General features: G+C 34.6%; 1 protein-coding gene across 1 annotated transcript; it reads left to right on the forward strand.

Annotated features, from left to right (window-relative positions):
* The first annotated feature begins 324 nt into the window (after positions 1 to 324).
* LOC137388722 (interleukin-18 receptor 1-like) lies at positions 325 to 16,951 on the forward strand. Its single transcript, XM_068075176.1, has 9 exons — positions 325 to 425; positions 4,432 to 4,546; positions 5,105 to 5,325; positions 6,084 to 6,288; positions 10,777 to 10,907; positions 13,112 to 13,291; positions 14,467 to 14,601; positions 16,083 to 16,300; positions 16,824 to 16,951. The coding sequence occupies exons 2-9, from the start codon at positions 4,464 to 4,466 to the stop codon at positions 16,920 to 16,922; spliced, it is 1,272 nt and encodes a 423-aa protein (XP_067931277.1). The 5' UTR covers positions 325 to 425; positions 4,432 to 4,463; the 3' UTR covers positions 16,923 to 16,951.
* The last annotated feature ends 1,784 nt before the right edge of the window (positions 16,952 to 18,735 follow it).

Here is an 18,735-nt window from a genome sequence, read left to right on the forward strand (position 1 = left end):
TTTGAGTTATACAGTAGTTTGAGTTATACAATAGTTTGAGTTATACAATAGTTTGAGTTGTACAGTAGTTTGAGTTATACAGTAGTTTGAGTTATACAATAGTTTGAGTTATACAGTAGTTCAAGATATACAGCAGTTTGAGTTGTATAATAGTCTGAGGTACATCTTGATTTATGCTACTCAACTTTGAGGTTATATCATAATCTTAGAACAGAGTGGGTCTGCATTTAACTGTTTAATTATACTCTTTATTCATAGAGACTCACACATTTTCTCTACAGATAACACAGACCTGGAGATAATCGTCATGACTTTGTCATTGTTGTCACTTTGGTGCCTGATAATATACCCATGTCTTTGCACTTCTACAGAACAGAATCCGATTTATAGAAATAACCGATGCCCAGACAGCAACAGCACTGCAGGTATGATTTTCCTTTATTCTGGTTCTTGTACTTCCAGAGCAAAAGTTCTGTATTCGCAAATACTCTATTAATTCCAGATTTAATATTTCAAGTAAATTCAGTTTAAAAAATTTTTTGTACAATCATGAACTATGAATACAACAAGTTTATACTAGCACAAGCACTATGAATACAACAGGTTTATACTAGCACAAGCACTATGAATACAACAGGTTTATACTAGCACAAGCACTATGAATACAACAGGTTTATACTAGCACAAGCACTATGAATACAACAGGTTTATACTAGCACAAGCACTATGAATACAACAGGTTTATACTAGCACAAGCACTATGAATACAACAGGTTTATACTAGCACAAGCACTATGAATACAACAAGTTTATACTAACACAAGCACTATGAATACAACAAGTTTATACTAGCACAAGCATATAAAATTTAGGCAAGTTCATTTACAAATGAACTTGCCTAAATTTTAGTAGATTTTAAAGGAAATAATAATTATTTTTCTATTATTTGTGATTGTTCTAATGTTTGAGTTGATCTGACTGCTAGGATTTTAAGTGCAAGGTTAAAGTTAACAAAACTGAATCGGGGTCAAAACACTCACAAGAAAATATTTGTGAAATGACGTCACTAGTTACTGTAATATTGTTGCTCGGGTTGATCTTGGATATTGTGTTTGAGTAGTAGGATTACGTGTCTTTATTCTATCGGTGCTACTATAGATGTCATAATTACATTTTTGCTTGGTCTGAGCGTTTTAACAGCAATCAAGCTTTTCCGATTTAATCTTAAAACAACATGGTAGTCAGATTACCACGAACATCAAAAACATTTGCAAATGATTGAAAAATATTGATGTCTTCTGATAAAATCTGTTATAGTGTTGTGCAAGGATGGTTTGAGCTAAGATTAGAAATCAAAATCTTTTAACAAGTAGTGGAGTCTTTCAACTAACATAGTAAATCATAGATATAAAATATTCATTGATTTTGAATCATACTCAGTTCTAGAATTCTTCATATTTTGAAAAAAAGATTTCCCTCATAAGTAATAGATGAAAAACTATTAATTTATTTCTGTCCTTCCAGAATCTGTCAGGCTAACTCTGAATAATTATCACACATTATTTTCTCATAATTAATAAAACATGTAAAAAGCATCTGAACACAAAGTTACGAAAATAAGATAAATAAAATGATATTCATGAAATAAAAGTGCGTAGATCATGACGACATTTGATACAAGTAGTTTGTGGTGCTTAATTGATGTACATGAGTAGAGGGAGAAAAGAGGCAAGGTATTGTTGATGATACATATAGACTCACAGTACATTAAAAATCAAAGTTGACTTTAAAAAATCTTTGTTTAATACAATTTGTGTATTTTTTTTAAATTTTGTACTGCCTGCTGAGCACTGCTGTTGGTCTCAACAGTATCACTATTTAAAAGCAGCACCAGAAAGTTCTGGCAATTCGTACGCATCTCTTCATGAGAAATCAAATCTGTCATATATTAAAAGTAGTGTAGAAGGTGACTATAGGTTTAAACTACGCAGATTAATGCTAATAAATGACTGTAAAACGTGTATTTTACTGCCCATTACAGAGCAATAAATATGCTTTAAGCGTGCTTTTGAGGCAACTAATCATACAGCTGTCAGTTCTTAGCATATTTGTTGATATTAAGCTAGACTACTTCTGCAATGACAAGTGAGCAAACCTTAGGATATGGCGTGATGTATTTCACACTCACGGTATACATTTACAGAACAAAAAGTAAATACTAATAATGATATTGATAATGATTGATAATAAACTATTACAAAATTATTTATCTTTATCCTAGCTTCTAGAGACAAATTGCTTGCTAGCTAGCTTTACCACTCTGCTAGAGAAATGTATAGTGCTTGTAACAATAAATTTTAGGGAAAAATTATTAGACAAGGAGCATGGTGTTGATACTAAAGTCACTAGCAAGACTGATCACACGCTCTCCTACTTTATCATGATGACTCATATGTACTCTTTACGTAGTAATAATATCCAGGCTGGTGACATATTGCTCACAAAATCTTGTGAGCAATATGTCAGTAATTCTTGTCAGTAATATTATTATTATTATTACTATTAGTATTCTTGGGATTAATATTATTATTACTATTACTATTACGAACTAGATAACGGAGGCTACACGATCGTATTTTTTATATTCTCCCTGCAATAATTTCTCACATTCACTAAGCGGGTGCATCACCATTTCATCTTGCACACCACACATCCTACACTTCTTGCTTTCAAATCCCTCATAATGTTAGTAACTCTGTAATTTATTATTGGAATTGCCTGATCTTGATCAGCTAGAGTATATTTTCTATTTCCTTCTTCAGGCATCCTGCTTTCAACAAATTCAAATGGTGGTATCTGTTTCTCCGACCTTCCTAAGATAATGAACATGACAAGACTTCCTCTTCCCTTCCTCAACCCTTTCTGTGGTAGTTTCTCTCTTCTGCTTTTCTGTTGTCTTGTCTTTCACAAAGTTACCAAAAACTGAATTTCCGTCTAAAGAGACTACCCTAACATAGTCTGACCAGCTGTATTCTTCATTCCTCACACATTCGTTAATAGAAACCAATCCTCAACCCTCTACATTCCTGCTGATGTACAGTCTGTCTACATCTGCTTTTAGGTAGATTGCATAGTTCATCATTATCAGTTTTCTTGTCTTTCCATCCAGCTCTTTCAACTCATCTACAGTTGGACCTGCACAATGTTTTGGTTTGATCTGGTGGTTGCGGTTAGTTTCTATTAAAACGGGTCAAATATTTTATTTTCGAACATCGGACAAAACCAGAAACTTTGGCTAACCAGTGAGAGTTTGAAGTGCGGTTTTTGGTGCGGTTTCCATTTCCATATCATAAAAACTGCCCCTGCACGCTTAGACCGGATACACAGAATCTTCCATGGAAATTGACACTATTTTCTCCTGAAAAGTTTTTTTTAATTTTTGCTTTACATATATGTAGATATCACATCCATTCTCGAAAGCTGTTTATATTTCAATACAAAAATTCGAAATTAAGGTTTATGAAATGAAGATGTTCAGGTGATCTCGATGTCAGGTTAACCGCAAGCAATTGTGACATCGTTTGATACTGTGGTGAGTCTTCATGTGTCAGTTATAAACGGTGTTCGATTGAAGTTGAGGTCTATAACTGAATTGGCATGGGGAGTCAAATTGTGCAGGTCTATATCTACAGTTCAATCAACTACTCTTGCTGTGTAATTCACTGCTGCGGCTGCCTATAAAGTTCATAGTTTAACTATATTCCGTCTACTCAGTTTTGACTCAAGCAATTTTATTATTCTTCCTAACCTATACCTTCATATCTTCCATCTTGATCTCATCTGTCTCTAGTACTACTAGGTACTTATAGGAACTGTCTCCTAAGTCTGGCAACACCTGTTTTTCCACCATACTGACACCTTCATATCTTTCATCTTGACCTCACTTGTCTCTAGTACTACTAGGTACTTATAGAAACTGTCTTCTTAGTCTGGCAACATCTGTCCTTTTGCCATACTGACACCTGTATCCTCTATTTTCTTTCCTCTTGTTATTAGCTTCCACTTTAGCTACTTGAGTAGCTTCCCTCACTAAAATTATTATTTTTAATATTATAAACATGAAACGTTACTTTTAATTATTCTTTCTTATTATTACTACAGTAAGCATAATGTTTTTAATAGGTTTTTTATAATTTTTTCATGATTACTATCTAACAGATATCTCGCAGATACATGTATAAAAGGTGCAAAAGCCAGATGTAACCAGAGACATATCACAAACACACCGGTCACTAGATTCATGTCAATAACAGTTCTGTGTAAAATAAATATTATGAAGAGGGTACTAGTTCAGTTATTTTAATTCCAGTAGACCAAGTAACAAATAGCAGGGTTCATACATTGTAAAACAGCTGAGTGTTAATTTTTCAGAGTTACAGTGGCAGCCTCAAGTGAACCAGACTATGATAATGACAGTTGTACATGCCTACACTTACAGACAGATTCTGCTGTCTTGCTGTCCAACAACATATTCTTATGTTAGATGGTGAGCTGATAGAAGTAGTTATGTCCAAAGATGACTCTAAATAAAACACAACTCTTTACTTCCTGCTGTTCGAGAAGTACACATCTGTTGTATTTTCTTTTGTTTATTACAATGCCAATGTGCTAGGATGTTGGAAATATAAGCAATTTAGTTTCGACTTTTTTCACCTGTAGTGTAAGAACTGGCTTGTATTTTCTTTAAAAATATTCAAAATCGCCTTGTTTGGTTGTTGAATATTATGATGAACATCAAGCGGCAGATATACAGTTGTCATGGAAACCAGAATTATTTAATGTGTTGGAGGTTAGCGGTAGTTTTGCTAAATGGATCAAATGTGTTTATCTTATACATTCTTAGAACTGATTTATTTTTGGATATCAAGAATAGCTAATCTTGACGATATTTATTATTATTATTATTATATATTATTATAGTTAACTTACAAGATTGAGAGCTAGTCTATGAAATACTGCAGAGTTATCTCCTTACCAACCATTCTAATTATGGATAGATAACTCCAGATAGATCTGTAATAATCAGTCTTCTCAACACTTTCAGGTATAAAGATGGTGAAGCTTTGGAAGATAGAAGTGGACGATTTTATGGATATAACAATGATACAACAAGAGAATTCCTTCACTATTACTCTTTAGATGAAAATGACTGCAGGCAAGACTCATCCACTCCATTTTACAAGTGCATTTTTACCTGCGATGCTTATTCAACAGATGAACAAGAGAAGATATCCCACAATACAACAGTATTTCTGTTTCAAACACGTAAGCCGTGTTAAAGATCAGTTATGGAATATCCGTTGTAGGTAGCTAATTTATAAGGTTGAGCAGGTTTAACATTACACTTCAAGTTCTAGTGGAAAGTACAGCTGTTAATGATATCCTTAACCCATCAGAGACTCCTTAATTTTTACCAATTTCATTCTTAAAACATATCAGCCTAATAGGAAACATAATGATTGACCAGTTATATTATCTCTTCAGTGAACAGACACAACTTAAAGAGGCACATTTAAAATAAGTTTGTTTATAAACCATCAACTACAAAAACAATTACTATTTTACGTTGATAAGTTATGACGTCACACAGCCTTTAAGATTTGACACATTCTACCCTCTTGATAAACAAGAGAAAGAAGTGCATAGAGTACTTTTTTCAAAGAAGTACTACTATCTATATATATCTGTATATCACAAGCAAACGAAGTACTTCAGAAAAATAAATGTTATTGATGTTAGAATAGATCTGACCTTTATCCTTAACTAAACCACTATAGGAAAGTAAATACTAGTAGTCTGAATGTATGATTAGTTGAACTTGATGCTATTAAAACCTTTAACACTCTACTAGCTGAAATTAATATTAGTACATTAGTAATAATATTGTATTGTTAAATAATAAACAAAAAATTATATTTATATTCTAAAAGTGTTATTAATTCCGTATATTTTTTATTACCCAGCGAAGTAAACATTTATTTACTCTGTAGTCTATTGTTTAACTTTATGTTTTGAATTTGTAGCCGTTCCTGCATCTCAATATCCAGCTCTTGTTAAACTTGAGGCACCTGAGTGTGTGAATGAAGGTGATGATTTACACATACATTGTCAAGTGACTTATGATGAAAGGGAACCACAACAGCACCGACAGGTACAAATCCTGATAGGAAATAACACGGAGCTAAAGGAGAAACCAGGAGAAATAAGTCACTCCTACAATGATATATAGTATGTTGACTACGGTTAGCATTCAGTAATATAAAAACAGTTTTTCTTCTTCTTTTGGATTTTTTCCTTAGAAATATTTCTACTATACTGCACTTCTTCTCTTTGCCTACTCTTACTAATAGTATGTTAACTTGTTGTTAGTTTAATCTGACCCTCACTCTTGTGAATCCAACCTCAGTAGAGTTTACCGAGTTGAATTTTACTGAGATAACTAAGTGAAACCAAATGATAAAAGTAACCAAATTTGGCATTTCAAAAAGTCATACAAGTAGAGTAGAACCCCCGGCACAGTGATAGATATGTTATTGTTGATGTACATTGGTGTTTCAGTATCTCTCTATTTTACCATGTACTACTCCTTAGGTTACATAGAATCTTACTATAATATCAACAGTAAGAAACGAAGCCCCATGTTTAAAGTAAGTTTACTACTATCATAGAATCACAAGGCATTTATGAAATATATTAAAGTTGATGTTCTAATTTGCTTACACGCATGATGATTTCTGGAGTTGTCCACATCGTGCATTGTATTGTATGAGTCACACATAGACCTACAAAAACCCTGTATAAGTCATGTAGATTGTTTATTAAAATTTTGTGTAAAGAGAAATCGCGAGTTGATAGTTTGTATCACACTATATCGCTATATGTTGGAGTCATCCTCTCAATGATTATTAATTGACTATGTGCACCGTAACTGACGGCATCGCCAAGGCAGCACGAGTGCGTCAGGAAAAATAGCACTTATCAATTTTTTCCGATAGCACTCTGAGCATCTATGACAGCCTAAGTAATGTGCACCACTTCGACAATGATGAATGCTTGATTTATATTTTATTTTATGACTATCGCTGAGACTAGTATTTCAGAGTTTGAGTACCCACATTGTATAATGAATACTCCATACCACAGACTACTTGCTGATGTAAACGTGAATAGGTTTGTGATAGTGTGAACACTGTTATTACAGACACTTACCAAGGTATAGTGTGGTTAATACCGCCATACGGCAATATAGTTTGAACCAGCCTTATGAGTCATAATTAATTTGTTTATACAAATTCTTAGAGGCTGATCAAAACAAAGCAGACAACTTCAAATAAGAACAGCCTTGTAATTTTGAACACTCTTATACTGTAATATAGATTGTACCTCATATTGTATACTATAATATCTAGTCTACCTCCTGTTGTATACTATAATATACAGTGTACCTCCTGTTGTATACTATAATATACAGTCTACCTCTTGTTGTATACTATAATATACAGTCTACCTCCTGTTGTATACTATAATATACAGTCTACCTCCTGTTGTATACTATAATATACAGTCTACCTCATGTTGTATACTATAATATACAGTCTACATCATGTTGTATACTATAATATACAGTGTACCTCATGTTGTATACTATAGTATACAGTGTACCTCGTGTTGTATACTATAATATACAGTGTACCTCATGTTGTATACTATAATATACAGTCTACCTCGTGTTGTATACTATAATATACAGTCTACCTTCTGTTGTATACTATAATATACAGTCTACCTCCTGTTGTATACTATAATATACAGTCTACCTCGTGTTGTATACTATAATATACAGTCTACCTTCTGTTGTATACTATAATATACAGTCTACCTCTTGTTGTATACTATAATATACAGTCTACCTCATGTTGTATACTGTAATATACAGTCTACATCATGTTGTATACTATAATATACAGTCTACCTCGTGTTGTATACTATAATATACAGTGTACCTCATGTTGTATACTATAATATACAGTCTACCTCGTGTTGTATACTATAATATACAGTCTACCTTCTGTTGTATACTATAATATACAGTCTACCTCCTGTTGTATACTATAATATACAGTCTACCTCCTGTTGTATACTATAATATACAGTCTACCTCCTGTTGTATACTATAATATACAGTGTACCTCCTGTTGTATACTATAGTATACAGTCTACCTCCTGTTGTATACTATAATATACAGTGTACCTCATGTTGTATACTATAGTATACAACATGAGGTACACTGTATACTATAGTATACAGTCTACCTCCTGTTGTATACTATAATATACAGTCTACTTCCTGCTGTATACTATAATATACAGTGTACCTCCTGTTGTATACTATAATATACAGTCTACCTCCTGTTGTATACTATAGTATACAGTCTACCTCCTGTTGTATACTATAATATACAGTGTACCTCCTGTTGTATACTATAATATACAGTCTACCTCCTGTTGTATACTATAATATACAGTCTACCTCCTGTTGTATACTATAATATACAGTCTACCTCCTGTTGTATACTATAATATACAGTGTACCTCCTGTTGTATACTATAATATACAGTGTACTTCCTGTTGTATACTATAATATACAGTCTACCTCCTGTTGTATACTATAATATACAGTCTACCTTCTGTTGTATACTATAATATACAGTCTACCTCCTGTTGTATACTATAGTATACAGTCTACCTCCTGTTGTATACTATAATATACAGTCTACTTCCTGCTGTATACTATAATATACAGTGTACCTCCTGTTGTATACTATAATATACAGTGTACCTTCTGATGTATACTATAATATACAGTCTACCTCCTGTTGTATACTATAGTATACAGTGTACCTCCTGTTGTATACTATAATATACAGTCTACCTCCTGTTGTATACTATAATATACAGTCTACCTCCTGTTGTATACTATAATATACAGTCTACCTCCTGTTGTATACTATAATATACAGTCTACCTCCTGTTGTATACTACAATATACAGTCTACCTCCTGTTGTATACTATAATATACAGTCTACCTCCTGTTGTATACTATAATATACAGTCTACCTCCTGTTGTATACTATAATATACAGTCTACCTCCTGTTGTATACTACAATATACAGTCTACCTCCTGTTGTATACTATAATATACAGTGTACATCCTGTTGTATACTATAATATACAGTCTACCTTCTGATGTATACTATAATATACAGTCTACCTCCTGTTGTATACTATAATATACAGTCTACCTCCTGTTGTATACTATAATATACAGTCTACCTCCTGTTGTATACTATAATATACAGTCTACCTTCTGGTGTATACTATAATATACAGTCTACATCCTGTTGTATACTATAATATACAGTCTACCTCCTGTTGTATACTATAATATACAGTCTACCTCCTGTTGTATACTATAATATACAGTCTACCTCCTGTTGTATACTATAATATACAGTCTACATCCTGTTGTATACTATAATATACAGTCTACCTCCTGTTGTATACTATAATATACAGTCTACCTCCTGTTGTATACTATAATATACAGTCTACCTCCTGTTGTATACTATAATATACAGTCTACCTCCTGTTGTATACTATAATATACAGTCTACCTCCTGTTGTATACTATAATATACAGTCTACCTCCTGTTGTATACTATAATATACAGTCTACCTCCTGTTGTATACTATAATATACAGTCTACATCCTGTTGTATACTATAATATACAGTCTACCTCCTGTTGTATACTACAATATACAGTCTACCTCCTGTTGTATACTATAATATACAGTCTACCTCCTGTTGTATACTATAATATACAGTCTACCTCCTGTTGTATACTATAATATACAGTCTACCTCCTGTTGTATACTATAATATACAGTCTACCTCCTGTTGTATACTATAATATACAGTCTACCTCCTGTTGTATACTATAATATACAGTGTACCTCCTGTTGTATACTATAATATACAGTCTACCTCCTGCTGTATACTATAATATACAGTCTACCTCCTGTTGTATACTATAATATACAGTCTACCTCCTGTTGTATACTATAATATACAGTGTACCTCATGTTGTATACTATAATATACAGTCTACCTTCTGTTGTATACTATAATATACAGTCTACCTCCTGCTGTATACTATAATATACAGTGTACCTCATGTTGTATACTATAATATACAGTCTACCTTCTGTTGTATACTATAATATACAGTCTACCTCCTGTTGTATACTATAATATACAGTGTACCTCCTGTTGTATACTATAATATACAGTCTACCTCCTGTTGTATACTATAATATACAGTCTACATCATGTTGTATACTATAATATACAGTGTACCTCCTGTTGTATACTATAATATACATCGTACCTTCTGTTGTATACTCTAGTATACAGTCTACCTCCTGTTGTATACTATAATATACAGTCTACCTCCTGTTGTATACTATAATATACAGTCTACCTCCTGTTGTATACTATAATATACATCGTACCTTCTGTTGTATACTCTAGTATACAGTCTACCTCCTGTTGTATACTATAATATACATCGTACCTTCTGTTTATTAATTATAACAATTCTATATCCCGCTTGCGGCCAGCTTGATTGCTCAATGAACATCATATTTTACAGTGGACACGATGTCAGCTTTAATGTGACAATATGGAACATCAGCAAGGAATACCTAAATCAATCATACTTATGCCAAGCTCGAGTAACTTCTCAGTATATTGACACTATCTACATCAGTGAATGTTTACCAGGTGAGCAATGAAATCTTATAATCATACTCTAATATTGTCTGTTAATTTTACTGAGTAACTATAAAAGTGGGAAGCGTTTTGGATATTTTCATCTTAAGCTCAATTCATACAATTTATTAACATCTCAATGCTGGCAGTCGGACACAGATTTTGTCTCTGTGATGAATGAAATCATCCAAAGAATGAAAATGTACTTGAAAATACATGAATATCTCATGTATTTGGTTATATCCATTGACCAAATATTTCAAAAGGTAACCTGTATTTTCAAAAGTTGACCTACCTTTTGAAAAGCATTGGGCAAGTACATTGGGCAAGCATATTCAGCTTAGTTGGACAGTCACTGTGATTGATGCCTGAAGGAATGTGTCAGCATTAATGAATGTGGACACTTTCAAAGTGGGCAAGAGCATGACTTTATCTCTACAAGTCTATTTGTTCATACTTGAGACCAAAATAAGGAGGTGAAATTAGCAGCATCTCTTGTTTTACTCGTACACTTATGTATATAAACAAGATGTAAGAGATAACTAAGGGTACTGTCTGACCTACTCATTCTTCTTTACTTACACTGGCAGATTTGACTAGTTGCTCTCGGCTCTATAGCGTCCACGGTTGCATTATTCCTGTTATACCATTGTCCATCTGTGATTTTTCCTGCCAAAAATATGGCTTGGAGAGAATCTGTACCTACTAATGGAGGAAGCAGATCTGTTATGTCCATGTACGTGTCTATAGCTGCTGCATGAAGCACTGCTTAACAGTAAGGGAGGTGCAAGAATAGGAAAGGTTTAAAAGATGTGATACCAGTCTGCAAACACAATAGATAGCAGGAAAAGGAAAGACATCATCAAAGCAGAAAGAAAAGAAACCATTTTACTTCCATGTCAGAAGGACTACAGTTGCAGTGCAATGAGTATTGCAAGGCAATGCTAAGAGACTAAGGCTAAGAAACACCAGCTTCTTTAAGGACCATGTGCTAACATTTCTGATTATCACGACCTTTCCTATTTTAGAAAATTATATTGGCGAACAATTCACTATCATGGTGATGGTATGAGGCAACGAATAGTAGGTTTCTATTTCTACTGCTTGAAAGAGTTTAAATTCTAAAGAAAACTACTGCAAGATTGGTACATAGACTGAGCTTAGCTGTACATGTTTAGTATATGTAGATGTCTGTGTACTTTTATTGTTATTTACTTTAGCTTTTGCTTCTAATAACTTTATTGTATTGCTGGCACTTAATGTTATTTGTGGACACAGCAAGGTTTACCGTGTGACTACTGCGTAGTTTAATTGTTTATACTCTGTGGATGACCACTGCATGACTCATCATGTATTTCCCATGATTGCGCAATTGATCCGTAATGTGTATGTCCATTCAGGAATTTTCTAGAAGTCTTATTTATGTTTATATGCAGGCCGACTTTTCCAGTACAAATCAATTCTATCTCCGAAGTTAGTCAATCAAGTTACTTAATACACTGAGACACTGTATGTAAATAAATTTACTTGTATTCGAATGACAAATCGACCATGTTCATTGACGATGTTCGTCTTATTGATCTGGTGACAAAGACTGGAGAGTTAATAGACAATATGACTTCCGATCCTGAAAACAGCAGGCAACTTGTTTGGCAGACTAACACTGACGATTGTAAACAGTGGTAGCCACTATGCCTTTCATCTCCGGGTGGCTAAAGCAACCCTAACCCAAAAGTGTCAGGGCAGCCTAGAATTCTAAACGAAGCATGTACTTTGTTTATTTTTCTGCTATTGTAGAACATCGCTTTATTGTCACAGGAATGTATCTAAATTTTGTATTTATCACATGGTTAATGCTGACAATTTAAAAGTATATCTTTAAAAATATTCAAAAATCTCTGTGTGTTTATGGTTGGTACTACCATCACTTACATCACTGTGGCATAAAGTCTCTCCGTTTCTTTCTTGGAATAAATGTGTTGTCCTTTTTATTTTTCTTCTGGTTTACGATTGACTGCTACATCAGCATTGGTTATTCACACGTAGAACTGAATGATATATCGCTAGTTACTAACAACAACTAGTGGTAGAAATCAATTCTATTACAATTTTGTTACCTTTGCGTAATAAATATTGTCTATATTAGCAACAGAAGATTACAGTCTATGTAAGTAGTAATAGCAGCGTCTGAAACATTATCAAATGATTCTTTGCAGAAATAACCGTGACAACTGAAGGAAGAAAATTAGAAGACAAATTGTCACTAAAGGCAGGCATCACCCTTGCAGTGATCATTGTGCTGGTCACCATCGTGATAGCCCTGGTGGTCAGGTTCAACTCTTATGCTAACCTGTGGTACAAAGTCTTTATAATGCAGAGACTAAAGGCTGCCTCAGGTAAGCTGTTTCAAAATCTTATGACAATTTTATGCATATGATACATGATTATGACATATTGTTAGTCGCAGTCCTCCAGAAGGACCACATCTGACATTGTAGTTTGGTTAAAGAATGCTTTAGATCAGTTTGCAGTCTTCATAAACATCATAAGGAAGAACTTGGAGTACGAAGGTGTGATAACTCCTTTTTAGGGCTAAACACAGGTTAATCCTGTAACAATGAGGCAAAGAAACATAATAATGTTGTATACATATCCACTCAAAAATTCGGAGTTGTCGTTCTACTCTATAATCGTTTCATAGGATCCTCAATAGCTCTAGTTTGTCTCAGTTTTATGATGAACGTATTTAGCTAGAATAACATAATCTATAAAAGTTAATGAATCATATGAGTTGTTATTATGATTTTATGTATTTTACATAGATTTAACCATCTTAACCTTGTTATTACTACTCTGAACACTGATAGTTATTAAAACAACATCATCTTTGTGGAAAGAGTTCTTAAAATTGAGATTTCCTGGTTTCAGAGGTAGTAATAAAAACCGAGAATTATTTTGACAATTAACAACTTTGCAAGTTCGCGAAGTTGCCTTTTCTCGTATAGCAACATGACAGCTTGCAAGCATGCAATTCCTTTAAAAAGGTATAAATCGTAAACTGAGCTTATGTCAACTGGTCAAACATTTGTATTTTAGATGAGTTGTCTACTCCATGATAATAGGCATTTTTGCAACCTGTTCACTCATAGTATACATGTATTTAGGTCATATTTAGGCGTTTTTCTAGTGAAATAGTAACACCTACACCATAAACAACCATAGTTTATTAACTACAAAGTGCAAGATTATAATTGATTATTTTATAATTTCAATTTATACTTTAATTTCAATTTTTACTTTATTATAATTTTAATTCTTACCATTTAATGAAATTTTATAATTGTCCTTGTCCTATATGTTATTGTAATGGAATTGACAGGAAGACAGTCTGTATATTATGTCTGTATTAATATTTCTGCTTAGTTTTTGAGTTCCTTTATGACTGCTCTTATAGAGAAGAAGCAAAGTTTATTATCAATAACTATATCAACGAGCCTTCATTTAGTAATTTCAATCATCTTCCAGACCTGACGTCATTAATTAAAATCTGTGCTAACATATTACATTGTAGATGACTATAAATATGATGCCTACATCATCTACAGGAGTGTTATTCATCCATCTGTCTCAACTGCTATAAGACTTCTAGAAGACCAGTTTAACCTCTCACTCTGTATAGCTGATAGAGATTTTACTCCAGGAGCTTGTAAGCCTACCACATATATCCTTTGTAGATTCATGGAAATGTAAAATCTATCATAGTCCATATATGCTAGTAATTTTGGTTGACAAAACTTTTTTCGTTGTCTTTATTTCTTGTTCCCAAATTGTTTATTTTTTTCTCATTGCTAACATTTTGTATAATTCTATTCTCCTCATCATTTGCCCTTTTGAATTTATATTTTTACTATTTTTTGCTGTTTGATTTCTCTCCTTTAATTCTTTCTTGTTTATCTTATTGGGACTCAACTTATCTTGATGGTTTGCTAATGCTCTTTACTTTTTTGTGCTCCGTTGCTTGAATGGTGAGGCGCTGTAGCAGCAAAGCTACACAATATCTTTAAAATTCGTTTTCATGATTTTTCCAGCTCTTCATCTCTCTTTGTATATCGCTGCACTTCACCATATTTCATTTTGCCTTACCATGTCTATCCATTTCTTTCTCTTTGTGTTTCACTATGTTCCATGGTGCACTGCACCTCAACATGTGTTTCTGTGTATCTCCTTGTCTCTTACAAGCCCTTTTTGTTTATCTGTATTTACTGTGTATCTTCTTGCTTCTTTGTATCTCTCTGTATCTCTATGTCTCTTTGGGTCTTTCTGAATTTCACAGGTTTTTCCCATCTTCCTCTCCCTCTCTCCCTCTCCCGCTCTCCCTCTCCCTCTCTCCCCTCTCCTTCCTCCCCCTCTCTCCCTCCCTCTTTCTCCCTCCCCTTCTCTCTCTCCCCTTCTCTCCCTTCCCCTCCCTTTCCCTTTTCTCCCCCTCTCCCCCTCTCTCCCTCCCCTTCTCTCTCTCCCCTTCTCTCCCTTCCCCTCCCATTCCCTTTTCTCCCCCTCTCCCCCCTCTCTCCCTCCCCTCTCCCCCTTCCCCTCCCATTCCCTTTTCTCCCCCTCTCCCCCCTCTCTCCCTCCCCTCTCCCCCTTTCTCTCCCCCTCTTCTCCCTCACTCCCCCTCTCTCCTCCTTTCTCCCCCTCTATCTCCCTCTCTCCTCCTTGCTCCCCCTCTCTCCTCTTCTCTCCCCCCCCCTCTTTCCCCCTTTCTTCCTCTCTCTCCCCCTATCTCCCCCTCTCCCCTCTCTCCCCTCTCTCCCCCTTTCTTCCTCCCTCCCCCTCTCTGCCCCTCTTTCCCCCTCTCTTCCCATCTCTCTCCATATTTCCTCCTCTCCTCCCCTCTCTCCCCTCTCTCCCCCTCTTTCCCTCTTTCTCTTTCCCTCTCTCCTTCTCTCTCTCTCTCCCTCTCTCTGTTTCACTGGGTCTTGCTTTGTCTTTTTGTCTCTCTGTATTTCTTGCTTTTGCTCCTTGTCTCTTTCTCTCTCTATATTTCCTTCTGTTTCACCTTGTCTTTCTCTGTATTTCACTCTGTCTCACCATGTCTCTTTGTGTCTTTCTATCTTTAAGTCTATATTTGGCAACTTCGAGTTACGCTACTTTTAATCATAACGAAGCAAGACTCTTTCCGTATTGCAGCAACTCCGAAGTCAATATCATTCAACCTAAAAGCATCGGATAAAGTAATAGCCTTCTTATCCAATGACATGTTTGAAGAAGAGCAAAAGGCCTGTGATTGGTCAGATGTGTCTCTCAGCCTATCTCTGGCGCTAAACAAGCGTACAATTATATTCCTTTTAGAAGATATTGATATGGACCGATTGAAGAACAGGAAGAATATTAAAGCTGCTCTCAAGGTTCTCCACTTTATAACTGATCTATAGACATCGATAACAACTGTGTTCTATTATTACTCTGAAATGCTTGTCTATGCATAAACTATAGACTCTATGAACCAACTGCATGGTTCCTGTCTAACAAAAATGCTTCTACATATTCTGTATTGGATCTACATGTAAACTCTCACTTGTGTTCAAAAAAATTCCTCTATATGCTTACGCAAGCTTCATTGCTATTATTTACATCTACATTAGATACATGTATTTCCTATTGTAAACATCTATGTCTATGATTACTCTGTTATTTCTTTCTATATACTTTTGTTTATTCTATTTATATTATGTACATCTATGCACATTCTATTATTGCCCTCTATATCTATATTTGTTATATTATTTACCTCTTGATCTAGATATGTTTTGATGTATAGTCTGCGGCAAACTAAAATAAATAGGATATCTGAGTGATTCACAATGACTTGACCAAAAATGACTTCATGGAGAAGACAACTTCTATTTTCAAATCTACATATTGTTGCAGATACTGCCCTGCGTTGAGAAGACAAATGGGAATAAAGAAGCTTTGTTTAAGTCCTTCTCAAAATATTTCAAAGCACACCAAGATAGCAAGTTAGTGTGATGATAGCCGGATGAGATTGTACATACCAGACCGAGATAGCAAGTTAGTGTGATGATAGCCGGATGAGATCGTACATACCAGACCGAGATAGCAAGTTAGTGTGATGATAGCCGGATGAGATCGTACATACCAGAATCCAAGATGTTCTTCTAAGGACACCAAGATAGCAAGTTAGTGTGATGATAGCCGGATGAGATTGTACATACCAGAATCCAAGATGTTCTTCTAAGGACACCGAGATAGCAAGTTAGTGTGATGATAGCCGGATGAGATCATATACATACCAGAATCCAAGATGTTCTTCTACGAACACCAAGATAGCAAGTTAGTGTGATGATAGCCGGATGAGATCGTACATACCAGAATCCAAGATGTTCTTCTACGGACACCAAGATAGCAAGTTAGTGTGATGATAGCCGGATGAGATCGTACATACCAGAATCCAAGATGTTCTTCTAAGGACACCAAGATAGCAAGTTAGTGTGATGATAGCCGGATGAGATTGTACATACCAGAATCCAAGATGTTCTTCTACGGACACCAAGATAGCAAGTTAGTGTGATGATAGCCGGATGAGATCGTACATACCAGAATCCAAGATGTTCTTCTACGGACACCAAGATAGCAAGTTAGTGTGATGATAGCCGGATGAGATCGTACATACCAGAATCCAAGATGTTCTTCTACGGACACCGTATGCTACAACTAAACTGTATTTAAAACTGTTATTAAAGTATACCAGTAAATCTGTGTAACTCTGGCTTAGAAATGTTATTTTGCTTTTAGTAGGTAACTGTTTAGCTTTATTAACTTGGTAAATATTTGAACAGTTGTGTTTGGAGTGAATAAATCTATGTGATATATGATTAACTACAGCATACTAACCTGTGTGAGCTTTGATAGGGTACACATACCAACCTATATGAGATACATGTATGATTGGCTACACATACCAACCTATATGAGATATGATAGGCTACACATACCAGCCTATATGAGCTATGATAGGCTACACATACCAACTTGTGTGAGCTATGATAGGCTACACATACCAACCTATATGGGATATGATTGGCTACACATGCCAACCTATATGAGATATGATTGGCTACACATACCAGCCTATATGGGATACGATAGGCTACACATACCAGTCTAAATGGAATATGATTGGCTACACATACCAACTTATATGAGATATGATTGGCTGTATCATTTTACTGATGATTGAATGCTCAACTGCCCTACGTATAAGCTTGAAGATAGCTAATTATTGAACACAAGCAAAGTTAATACTAAATACCAATTCTGAATGATTTATATGTAAGTTTATCTTTAGTATGTTTCTATGCCTGCTTGACACTTTTTTGTGTACAATAATATCATATTATATTGTATTATACCATAGTATATGTATTAACAGTATTTCAAATGTATATAATTTCACACGAAAGTTTGTCTTTAGTACATTTCATGTTTTAATAATCCTACTGAGTGGTATAGCATTTAATCTTTGTGGTTATCTCCCTTTGGTTAAAAGTCAAATCACTTTAATGAATCAAATGGTTAGCTCTAATGTGTGTATATTTCTCTTAGAATGTGCTGTCTTTGTAAAATTCATTTTGCTTTGGTGTTCTCTGAATACTTCTATGTTTGTCTTTAAACAATCTTGTGTACATTTATATAACTCACTGAAATAAGTTATGGTTTGGAAGCGTACAATTCCAACAAAGGGACTTTTAAGTTTGACAAAGGGTTCACTTCAGTTACCTTAAATGCTATTGGCTCTTACAGCTATCAGTGTCATAGCATC

Source organism: Watersipora subatra, chromosome 2, assembly GCF_963576615.1.
Source record: "Watersipora subatra chromosome 2, tzWatSuba1.1, whole genome shotgun sequence".
In the NCBI taxonomy this organism is placed as follows: Eukaryota; Metazoa; Bryozoa; class Gymnolaemata; order Cheilostomatida; family Watersiporidae; genus Watersipora; species Watersipora subatra.